Source organism: Peromyscus leucopus, chromosome 8b (assembly GCF_004664715.2).
Source record: "Peromyscus leucopus breed LL Stock chromosome 8b, UCI_PerLeu_2.1, whole genome shotgun sequence".
Taxonomy (NCBI): Eukaryota; Metazoa; Chordata; class Mammalia; order Rodentia; family Cricetidae; genus Peromyscus; species Peromyscus leucopus.
The window spans coordinates 1,795,801-1,807,909 of NC_051086.1; the positions used below are offsets into that span (position 1 = coordinate 1,795,801).

At 44.9% G+C, this 12,109-nt stretch overlaps 1 protein-coding gene across 1 annotated transcript; it reads right to left on the reverse strand.

Moving 5' to 3' along the window:
- Window positions 1-3,584: 3,584 nt before the first annotated feature.
- LOC114710625 (olfactory receptor 15) lies at window positions 3,585-4,548 on the reverse strand. Its single transcript, XM_028894823.2, has one exon. The coding sequence runs from the start codon at window positions 4,521-4,523 to the stop codon at window positions 3,585-3,587; it is 939 nt and encodes a 312-aa protein (XP_028750656.1). The 5' UTR covers window positions 4,524-4,548.
- Window positions 4,549-12,109: the final 7,561 nt, after the last annotated feature.

Here is a 12,109-nt window from a genome sequence, read left to right on the forward strand (position 1 = left end):
ACCAGTATAGAGTGAGCAATTACAGTGTTATTTACATTGCTACATAACCACTGTATCTAGTTATAAGTCATTCTCATTACCCTGAAAGAAAACTTTGTACCTGTATCTGGTTCCTATTCTGTCGAAACTGACCTGTCCTCACATAATATTCCATTGTACAGGTAGAACAAAGTTCTGTGCTTCTATACTTTTATATCTTTTTCTAGGGAGCAATTTGACTCGATATATATTTCTAGACCACTTTAAAGTCCATTCCTAACCTATCTACTTAATTGAAAATGGCCCCAGTCAGTTGCTAAGTAAATCCTGAGTTCAGATGTAGAAGAATAAGAATAAGTCCTTACTTCTCACCTTGAAGAAAAATCAACTCCCAATGGACCTTAACATAAGAACTGAAACTGAAAATGCTGGAGGAGAAAGAAGGGAAGACATGCCAAGAGGTAGGCATAGGTGCAATGCTTTCGGAGAACACTCCAGTTGCTCAGGAAATACCTGAAATGAAAAAGTGAGGCAGCTGCCAATCAAACAACATGACCAAAGTCACAACTGTCTTGACAGCAACACCTCCCAGACGCTCGGAAACCTCCAGTCCAGTCTCGGATAGTCCATGGAAACTTCCGTTGAGGTTCAGATGCCCAGAGAAGACTTCATTGCATCTAGAATGCCCCCGCTGTCATGACCACAGACAGCTGCAGCTTTAGTCAGGGCTGCTCCAGGGACCCTGTGGTCTGAAAGGAGCTCCTCCCAAGCAGGGATGGCTATGATGTCCCTGGGGAGGGGGTCATCTAAACATGGACTTAAGTACGCTGCCTCACTCTCTTTGGAAATGGTGGTGCTGGAGTTGTAGTTGCTGCGGAATCTTCGCAACCAACTCACCCCCACCTGGCAGTTGTTGGATTCTATTCCTGGCAACAGCCACAGAGGCTGCGTTGGAGGGATCTGACGGCTGCCAATCAAATACTCTAGCCCTCAAGACAGCTACCAATTTTTATTATTTATTTATTTATATTCATTGCAGAACTAGGGATTGAATCTAGAGCCTCATGCATTCCAGGCAAGTGTTCTATTATACCACTGAGCTATACACCCAGTTTCAATCATTTTCTTTTTTATAACAATTTTTTTCTTGGGACTTTCTCTCTCTGTCTCTCTGTCTCTTTGTCTCTCTCTTCTTTCTGTTTTTTTTTTTTTTTTTGAGAAGGGTTTCTCTGTGTAGCCCTAGCTGTCCTGGAACTCACTCTGTAGATCAGGCTGACCTTGAACCCAGAGATTCACCTTCCTCTGCCTCCTGAGTGCTGGGATTAAAGGTGTGATCCACCACCACCCAGCTGAGAATTTCTTTTTTAATTTAATTAATTACTTTTTATGTATTTGGGTGTTTTGTCTGCACTTATGTCTGTGCACCCCATCTATGCCTGGTGCCTTTGGAGGCCAGAAGAAGGCATTGAATCCCCTGGGTGGGACTGGGGTTAAAAACAGCTGTGAGCCGCCATGTGGGTTCTGGAAACCAAACCCGGGTCCTCTGGAAGAGCAGCTCCTTGCCTGCTGAGCTATCTCTTCAGCCCCACTGTTGATAACTTCATACTGTGGACAGTGAAACATGGTCATATTCAGTCCTCAACCATCTTTAAGGGGAAAAGAACAACTGGGCGTCATGGAACACACCTCTAGTCCATGCACTTTGAAGGCTGAGGCAGTAGGATTACTGTGATCTTAAGGCCAGCATGACCTACAGTGTGAGACCCTATCTCAAAACAACAACAACAAAGGACAAAATCATTAGGAATTCTTTACAACAGATACCCATGATGCCCTTACTTCCCAATTATAACCAGTTAAGTTTTTCTCCCCCAACTCCTGGTCTTCCTACTCCAAGTCAGTTTTAAGGTGTCCTAACTCCAAGTCAGTTTTAAGGTGTCCTAACTCCAAGTCAGTTTTAAGGTGTCCCATACTTTCCGGAAGGAAGTTCTGCAGAACTTTGAAACCTTTAAAGAATGACTGTTTCCCCCCTATATTTCTTGTAGTCATTTCAACACTCAAGTGAATTGACCAGAGGACAGAGCTCCCCATCTCCTTGGCATTACTACTCCCATGAGTCAGCCCAGTTCTGCTTTCTAGATCAGCTTTAGGAGCTTGGGCACTGTAAGCTTGTCTCTGAGAACTTGATCTGATGGAGTGTGCTGATCAATATTTTGTGCATTCAAGATGATACAGTTTGATGAAATCACCAAAATAATATTAATTGGCTCATTCTGGAGACATACTGACTATTGCTATGGGCAGAACTGAAAATTCAGGTTGTTGCTTTGATCTTAGCTAGAGAAAAAATTCAGGACAGGATAATATTGTTAGTTTTTTAAGGGCAATTCTGAAAATGTAGAAGAGGAAATATATCACTTTTCCATTCTATCTGAGGAACAAGACCCCCCAAGCCAGAAAATGTGAAAATGGTCTGCATGGAAAGTTTAGTTCTCACCATAAAAAGGAGACTGCCAGCAAATAATATAATTTCATTCACTAAGCACTTATGGAGCATATACTTTGTAATAGGCTTGTGTTTCAGATATGGAAAGTGAAGATACTTTGAAACTACTTCTAAAACCTATGGACTTCCCTTTTTCCTGGTAATGTAGCTGCTACACGATTGTCCCACATTAGCCTGGCTTCTGTCTGGGCACAGGTGTGTGAACTGTGATGGCAGATGACGCTTTTGGCTGTTCTAGTAATGGGAAGAGCCATATAGGTGTTACGATTCCAATATATAAGTTTCTTGAGGTAAGTTTTGTCCTAAACTAATCGCTGGGTCCCTGGAACAGAGGTGCTAGAAGACTGAAACTCGAAGCAGAGGACATGCTTTATGGATGGGTTACCCTTGGGCTCCTAAACTTGGATAATTTGGCATATTTGACAATCCAGTGACCAGACTCATAGCAAACCCGACGGTTCTGGCTGTTAGCTGGAATTATTTAAGTAAAGCCAATTCAGGGCCTTTTGGGTGAGCACTGAAAGGCAAATGGCTTTGCCTAAGTTTTCTCTTTAATTATTGCATTAGGTAGAAGGCAAATTTGGATGTGGACATACAGAAGAGGGTAATCAGGTGATGGAAGTAGGAAGCATGATTAGTTAGCCTGTAGTATTGAGACTAGACAGAGAATTGGATCAAGATGATGGATGGCAAAGATATAAAGATGAATTCTATTTTCATCCGAAGTTGATAATGCAGGGTCTGAATTCATGGGATTATAGTAAAATTTTCCAAGAAACTTCATGTTTCTTTCCTTAGGAAGTAAAAAATTCAGTAGAAATATGTTATAATAAACATGGACATCAGAGACAGAGACAGTGAAATAGGTCTGGGCTAGGTCAATAACCCCTGGACCCGCAACAGTACATATCTACCCTGTTATCTGTAGCTCACAGTAAATTTCTGGTAAATAAATACAGAACGTCTCAATAACACTAACCATCTTCCGAAAGTGTAGTATTGTCAGGACCATGCCTTGACTTTGCCGAGGACAGAGCTTCTCAGAAGAAAAAGAATGCAGGGCAAAGAGGCAGCAGAGGTAAAGAAGACGGCTCTCTCCTCAGCTGGCGTCTCTCCCCTTCCCCAGCAGCCTTCCCAGGGCCCCCTTCACCTCTTTGTTCCTTAGAGTGTAGATGAGCGGATTCACCATGGGTGTGACCACAGAGTAGAAGAGAGAAATGAATTTGCCCTGGTCCTGATTACTGCTCTTAGCTGGAAGCAGATACCCATAGATAGCCGAGCCATAGAAGAGGAAGACCACTACCAAATGGGACAGGCAGGTATTGAAGGCCTTCCGACGTCCCTCCACAGAGCGGATCTTCATCACTGCCTGAGCGATGAAGCAGTAGGAGATCAGGATGATGCTTAGTGGGACAGCAGTGAAGAAAGTGCAGACACCATTGAGCACAGCCTCATTGAGGCTCGTGTCTCCACAGGCCAATTTAATCATGGCGGGTACCTCACACAGGAAGTTGTCCACCTTCCGGTGTCCACAAAATGGGAGCTGCAGAGTGAATGTTGACTGAATCACAGAGTTGCCCAAGCCCCCCAGCCAGCTGATAGCAGCCAGCAGCCAGCAGAGCCGTGGATTCATGACGGTCATGTAGTGCAGGGGCCGGCAAACTGCCACATAACGATCAAATGCCATCACCACGAGCAGTATGCACTCAGTGGCCCCCAGCCAAAGGAAAACATAGAGTTGAGTTACACACCCACCATAGCTGATGGTCTTGTCTGGCCCCCAGAGATTTTTCAGCATTTGGGGCACTGAGCTGGTAGTAAAGGCAAGGTCCAAGGAAGAGAGGTTGCTGAGGAAGAAGTACATGGGTGTGTGGAGCCGGGCATCCAGACGGGAAAGCAGGATGATAGTTGAGTTCCCAAGCAGCGTCAACAGGTAAGAGGAGAGGATGACTGCGAAGAAGAGCATCTCCAGCTGCGGGTGGTCAGATATCCCCATCAGAATGAAGCTCCCAGAGGAGCTGTTGCTGTCTGCTTCCATCGCTGGAGTCACTGGTAGCCTGCTCTGGAAAACTGCTGGGGGGAAAGCAAGGGAAGAGGCAGCTACTGCTCAATCTGCATCCAGAATGTTCTTCAGGCTCCACAGTTAAGTACCAATTGAGCCTTTCCGGGCACAAGCTTTCATGTGATCCCTGGTTGTCAGATGAGTTGGGATGTCAAAAGGGACCTAGCACAGAGATGAATGAGTCTCTTGTGAAGATAGACAACAGAATTCAGAGCAACAGTATGGCAGGGCAGAGGGGAACTGGCAGATTTGAATTAGATACAGACATTCTCAAAACACAAATTCCCTCAGCAGTTTTTCTATGCTCTGATGGGGGAAACACACTGAATTTGGAAAATCTCTCTAGACGTTTCTGATAAATTTCTTTCTCAGGCTGGAGAGATGGCTCAGCAGTTAAGAGCACTTACTGCTCTTGTAGATGACTCGAGTTAGGTTTAGTACCCTCATCTCACAATAGCCCATAATCCAGCTCCAGGGGATCTGACATCCTCTTCTGGCAGCTGCACTTATGTGAACATTCCACCCCTAACGCCTATATACATCATTTAAAATAAAGTCCTTTTTTTTCTTTTTTGAGACAGGTCCTCATTATGCAGCCCTAGCTAGACTGGGAGTTGCTATGTAGACCAGGCTAGCCTTGACTCACAGAGATCCCATGTGCCTGTTTTCTGAGTGTTGAGATTAAAGGCATGTGCCACCATGCCTATCAAAAAATAAAATCTTTAAAGAAACGTATTTTCTCTCTCTTTGATAGTCCTCCCTTCTCAAGTTAAAAGTCCTGGTCTGGAAAGTTCCTCGTGTGTCTATCAAATGACAAAAACAATGAGATGGCCGGGAGCTAAAGCATTGGTTGCTCTTCCAAAGGACCAGAGTTTAATTCCTAGCCCCCAGCTGGTGGTTCACAAGCATCTGTAACTCAAGCTCCCGTGGATCTGATGCCATCTTCTGCCCTCCGTGGGCACTGCGTGCATGTGGTGCTCATATACATGCAGGCAAAGCACCCACACAAACAAAGCCATTTTGGATTTTTGTTTTGTTTTGTTTGAGACAGGGTTTCTGAGTGTGTGTGTGTGTGTGTGTGTGTGTGTGTGTGTGTAAGCACATATCTGGAGGCCAGAGGCCAACCTCAGGTGTCATTCTTTCTCAGATACCTTCTATCTTATTTTTGAGACCTGGGGCTTATTGATGAGGCTAGGTTTGCCAATCAGCACGTCCCAGGGACCCGCCTGTCTCTACTCTCCCAGTGCCGGAATTCCAAGTGTGCGTCCCCGCACCTGCCTCTCTTTCACGTGGTACTGGAGCTCAGTCTTAGGCCTCGTGTTCATATAGAGAACACTTGACTCACTCAGCTATTTCTCCAGCCGCAGGGAAGGAATTATTAAAAACTGCTTTTGAGGTGAGCAGAGGAGCCTTTCTAGCGAGTCAGGGATGACAGAGTGTCAGAGCGCCTTCCACGTCTAACACTAGGAAAAGGATTGCTTCTCCTTTTCTTCTAAGAGAACTGAGGGGTTAAGTTATCCATCCTGACTCTCTGGAAGTTCTTCCAGAGGCTTCCCTTCCTACCCTCCTGTTGAAGTATCTACTGCTGCACGGGGGAGGAGCTGATGGGTCCTGCTCCCTGCCGTCACCGCTGTGGGGACTGTGACTGTGGCTGCTCAGGAGTTGTCCTACCTCCTTCCGGTCTCCACTCTGCACCTACTGAGCAGTTTCAGCCTTGAGATACAGATGAAAAGGAAAAGGATAGGCTGTTGCTAGCGTGGGGAAGCTACTGGAGTTCAAAAGAAAATACCAGACTGACTAGATTCCTGGCCTGAGTTTAACAAAGTCTTGGGCTAGGGAAGTGTACCTCCAGGGTTACCTCCAGTAACCCTGTTCATCAGGCCCTTTTCCCTCTCCCTTATGGGGTGTTTTCTTTTGGTTCCTGGTTTCCTTCCAATTTGGGAGTGTTTTATTTTGTTTATTTTTGAGATGGTCTTATGTAGCACAGGCTGTCCACACCTCATCATGTAGCCAAGGCTGGCCTTGAATTCTAGGTCCTTCTGCTTCTACCTCCCAGTACTGGGATTATAGGCATGGACTCCTATGACTGGCTCTAATCTGGAAGTGTTAAATTAATCCAGACTTATTTGCATTTAGGAAGAGCCTAGTGAGGGTAATATTGAACTCTCCATTTTGGAAAGGATGCACTATGGGTGTTTTTTGTTTTGTTTTTGAGACAAAGTCTTTTTTGTGGTTATTTGTTTTTTGTTTTTTGAAACAGGGTTTCTCTGTGTAGCTCTGGCTGTGCTGGAACTCACTGTTTAGACCAGGATGCCCCCCAAGTGCTGGGATTAAAGTCATATACCACCATGCCCATCTGAGACAAGGTCTTATATAGCCCAGTTGTCCTAAAATTATATAATCACAGATGGCCTTGAACTCTTGCTCTGCCTTCTGAGTGCTGGGATCACAGGCATGTACCACCATGTGTGGTTTTTATGCAATGCTGGAGCTTGAACCCAGAGCCGAATGCATGCTAAACAACAGATCTACATCCTAGGCCTGGATGTGCCATTTATGGTATTTAGTCACAGAAGCACAGGGTACAGGACCCGTCGGGATAGATGTAATTTTTAGGAATAGCTAACATGAACTATAGATGGTCCTTGCCTTTGTCTGTTGATGAATTTAGTTTGAAATGCCACATAGGAGCAGCTCACAGCTGTTTCCAACTCCAGCTCCAGAGGGTCCGACGTCCTCTCTGACCTCTGAGGGCACCTGCACAGATATGAACACAGCTGTTGTGAAATGGCGTGGGAGAGGCCTTGGCAGGTTTGAACTAAGGTGCCATGCCAGCGGCGGCCAAGGGGGCACAGTGGAAACTTACTCACACCAGGCAGGCACCGCACCCACGTGGAAAGTTTTATTATTAAAGGAGAAAGGGAGAAGGGAAGGGAGGGGGAGAAGAAGAGAGAGAGAAAGAGGGAGGGAGGGGGGGGAGAGAGAGAGAGAGAGAGAGAGAGAGAGAGAGAGAGAGAGAGAGAAGAGAGAGAGAGAGAGAGAAGTAGGGGGGAGGAGTTTTTTCCTCTTAAAGGGGACTTCATGTAGGATGACATCAGGATGCTGGGCAGGCCCTGGGGGGCAGTTCAGAATGCCAGCAATATCAACACACACACACACACACACACACACACACACACACACACACACACAATTAAAAATAAAAATGAATCTAAAATAAGTGTTACATGCTGAGAGAAGCAGCCAAGATTTATTTCTTCAAAAGAATCTTGGGGTTGGGAGTGTAGCTCAGTGGTAAAGTACTTGCCTAACAAGCACAAATTCCTGGGTTCTATTCCCAGAGGGGCAGGAAGTGAGGAGGGACAACATGGGACCTTGCATTTTTTTGTTCTTTCCCCCTTCCCCAGCTTCCTGCCCATTTCTTTTCCTAAACTTCACAACTCTCTTTTGCCCACCTGTGCATTAGCTTCCACCAAGTCTGACATTTGGGCATGGCTTTCCTGTGTGCAGAAGTTATCCTGAATGTGGGTGCACGTTGTCAAAGTCCAAAGGTTGCACTGACATTATCCCAAGTCAAACGGTAGTGGAACCATTCGAAATAAAAAACACAACAAAAAACCCTAGGCAGATGTCATGGCAAATGCCTATAATCCTAGGACTTGGTAGATGGAGGTGGGAGGGTCAGAAGTTCAAGGTCATTGGTATCTACCTAGCAAGGTCAAGGCTAGACTGCACTGGGGAGACCCAGTATCAGGAAGGAAACAAAACCAAAAACAAACACCTAACCAACCAACCTAATTCTGTACTCCTAGGACTACTAGAGTTTTAAAGTGTGTCTTATTTTTATTTATTTTAGAAATGTTTTATTTATTTAAGAAATGGATGATGGTGATAATTCCAAATAGCTAACTTGAACCTGACTGTTTTGAATAACCTAGTCTAAGTTAATATTATCTTTAATTGGTCAGAATGAATATGTGTCTTTCAAAATACATTACTATTATGAATGAAAGGCAGGCAGGAATCACAAAACAAAACAAGATTGTTTTTTTTCTAGAAGGAATGAAGTCTGCATTAGAAAGCAAACAGTTGTCAGGTCCAAAAGAAACCGGGGAAATGTCTACCGTGGTGTCTATTAGCAAACCGTGCTGGCCTCCAGCTCCCTGGGTACTAGTGGCTCTTCTCACCCTGCCCCTACCTAAACTTCTGCGGCTCACCGGCTTCCCTTCCCCCTCTTCTGGTTCCTGTATACCCTGGCGGTTTAGGCCATGCCCTCCCTTCACCCTCTTGCTCTCTCTCTCTTCCTCCCTCCACCCCATCTCTCTCCTCTCATGGCCGGGTAGATTCATGGCCATGGTTAGTCTACTTTCTCTCCCTGTTCTGGATCCTCCCGGATGCCTCTGGCTACGCTCACCCTCACCATACCTTGGAGCCATCATATCCTCACTTTATATACTGATCACTCTATAAATAGAAAGATTTAGGTATTAAACAGAGGAAACATTCATTTTCTTCCCTAAATCTTAGAGAAGGGAGAGTCTGGGTCCTAAAAGAGATCAGTTTAAGACCAATAAAAGAAAAATATGTTCATTATTAATAGTAAACTCAAAGAAATGACTCCTCCCAAGTAACATTTCCATTTTAATATTTAAATTTAACCAACAGTTACAATGGGTAGTTAAAGGAGTCAGTCTATTTGGAAGGGAAGATTAGTGAAGTTTCATTAAAATTCGTATTTTATTCTACAGTGGATGATAAAATCCTTGGTGTCAGCAAGAAGGCTGAGTGGGTAGAGGCCTTGCTGCCAACCCTGAAGACCTGAGTTTGATTCCTAGGACCTACATGGTAGAAAGGACCTACGCCCACAAGTTGTTCTCTGACTTACGCATGCACACAGTAGAATGTGTTCTCCAAAATAAATAAAAGTTGGGGCTAAAGAGATGGTTCAGTGGTTAAGAGGATTGTCTGCTCTTCCAAAGGACTTGGGTTCAATTCCCAGCACCTACACGGTGGCTCACAACCATCTGTAACTTCTGTTCCAGAGGTTCTAACATCCTTTTCTGACCTCTGCAGGCACCAGGCATGCATGTGGTGTACATACTTTCATGCAAGCCAAACATCCGTATACATAAAATAAAGGTAAGTTTTAAAATCATATTTGAAGGGAGCTTGAGCTAGCCCATGTAGCAGTCCTAAGAACTCTGGGTTTTTTTGTTTGTTTGTTTGTTTGTTTGTTTGTTTTAAGGTAGAGGGCTAAATGCACGGTGGTGCATCAGATACCTAGGTACATTCAGCACTGAAAACTCAGGATGCAGACGGCAAGATAGGCCTGCTTTTTCAGGAAATCTCCAGGTTAAACTGTAAGCAGTTTGCAAAGGGTGTCCCCAAAGAGAAGCAGGCAAGAGGACTGTTCTGAGCGGGTCTGCTGTGTGTAGCTTTAGCACTCCTTACTCAGAAGGTCATTCCTGATTTGATATTTGGAAGGGGAAATGGAGAACATACTTTTTAGAGAAGCGAGTAGGAAGAAGTCCTGGAAGAGAGGCCAGATGTTATGGGTAATGGAAGGTTTTGTGTTCTCTTTGTCCTGGGAATGTCTTCACTACTATAATAGGATTGTAAAGACCCAAGCTGCTGAGCATGCTTCCTGCTTTATAACAACGGACTGAGACTTAGGAGAAGCTGTGATTGGACATTCTGAGAGTCCAGTTGCTAACACAGCAAACATTCTTTTCCCCCAGCCACGGGCCTGCCAGGAGATTCAGCACCCTACCTTTGATTCTTGCTGCCAGAGGACTCTGTAACCAGGGCCAGCTTTACAATCCAAAGGGGACTATGATGAGGTGTGTGTGTGTGTGTGTGTGTGTGTGTGTGTGTGTGTTTTATTGCTATTATTTTTTATTCTTTCCCAATTGTCTATGGATGATTTTTGCTAAAGGGTTTTGAACAGAGCCATGTTAAAAATTTCCTTTTCAGTTCAAATACTTTTCTTTTATATCTCTCCTCCTAGTTATGCACCTCTATACCTCTAACCTTTCTCCTAAAGGAAACAACACAGCCTATTTAAAAACTTTTATCACTCTTGCTCTCTCCTACCAGTTTTCCCGCATCTCCCCCCCCCCCTTTGTCTCTCTTATACTCTGGATTTTCCAATAATAAGCTGAGGGATTGCCTGCAGAACTCTACCTGTGATTTCAGAATCCCCCATTCTTCTGCCTGGTGCTCAGTGGATGGAGAGGACCAGCGTGTGAGTTCAAAGCTCAGTGCGGGTTGTCCACAGAGCTCCTACACGGAGCTCTTGGCTTTTAACCTGACATTTATCTTGACCTTCTGAGCAGCCTGGATCTGCCACCCAGAGGCCTGACTCATGGGGCTGATACTAAAGGACCCAAGAGGCGGGGTGCCTCAGTCCCCCCTTATCCATACAACCCCCGCCCCAGGCAATTAGCACATAGGGCCTGTGTGGCCAGAATACAGGAAAGAGGTGTCCCTGAAGAACCAGCTCAGTCTTTCATCTGACCTCTCTCCCCAAACACAGAGAACTAATTGAGCTGGAAAGAAGAACTGTGTCCCATAAATAATTAGTGATTACATACAGTTTCTTTTTCTTTTTTTCAAGCTATTTCTTAAAAATACTTTATATGGCAAAGGGAGCCAGATGTCTTACCCCACTGACAGAGAAGCAGACAAAGCATAACGGAATCCTGTGTCTGACCTGGTGTTAAGTAGGTCCTGCCCAGTGAAGGCTTTTCTCACTAGGGCACCAACAAGTCCTCCTGTCTGTGAGATGTATTTTTGAGATTTTGGTCAGGACCAGGAAACTTACACACATGTACTGTGCCATGGAAAAGCAATAATTTTCTGACACCACTACAGAAACTTTTGGGATGTAACTGGGAACATGGCTAAGTTATTAGCTGTTATAGAAATTAAATTACTCCACAAACAGATGAGAAACCTCATTCATTCAAGGAATGGACACTGGGCTGAGGATGCAGCTCAGTGACACAGACTTACCCTGCCTGTGGAAGGTCCCGGAGACAATCCTCAACACTACAGGAGGAAAAATGCTAAAAATGTACAGTGGAGGAATATAGCATAAATAAGATTAGCCTGACCCCTGCCCAGCGGGATCACTGTCCGGTGTGCAGACTGCAGCATCTCAGAATGCTAAGCAATACCTGTCAGCTTCTTCTGTCAAACATGTGCTCAGTAGCTAGCAAGCATGATCACAATCACCAAATAAGCATCTTTCAGCCCTTTGTATAAAAGAGGAACTAAATCCGGACAGTTCTATGTAACTTATCTAAAGGCAAATGGCTAGCGACAGAGTCATTAAAAGAAAGTCTATAGGGCTGGGGATATGGTTCCTTTAGAAAGTGTCAGCCATGGAAGAATGAGGACCTGAGTTCATATCCTCAGTACCCACATTAGAAGCCAAGTGTGGCTGGGTGGTGGTGATGAACACCTTTGATCCCAGCATTCAGAAAGCAGAGGCAGGCAGATCTCTGTGAGTTTGAGACCAGCCTGATCCACAGAGCCCAGGACAACCAGGGCTACACAGA

Excerpts from the sequence above, each read along its gene's own strand:
- LOC114710625 (XM_028894823.2), bottom strand. The coding sequence starts at position 4,523 with ATGGAAGCAGACAGCAACAGCTCCTCTGGGAGCTTCATTCTGATGGGG.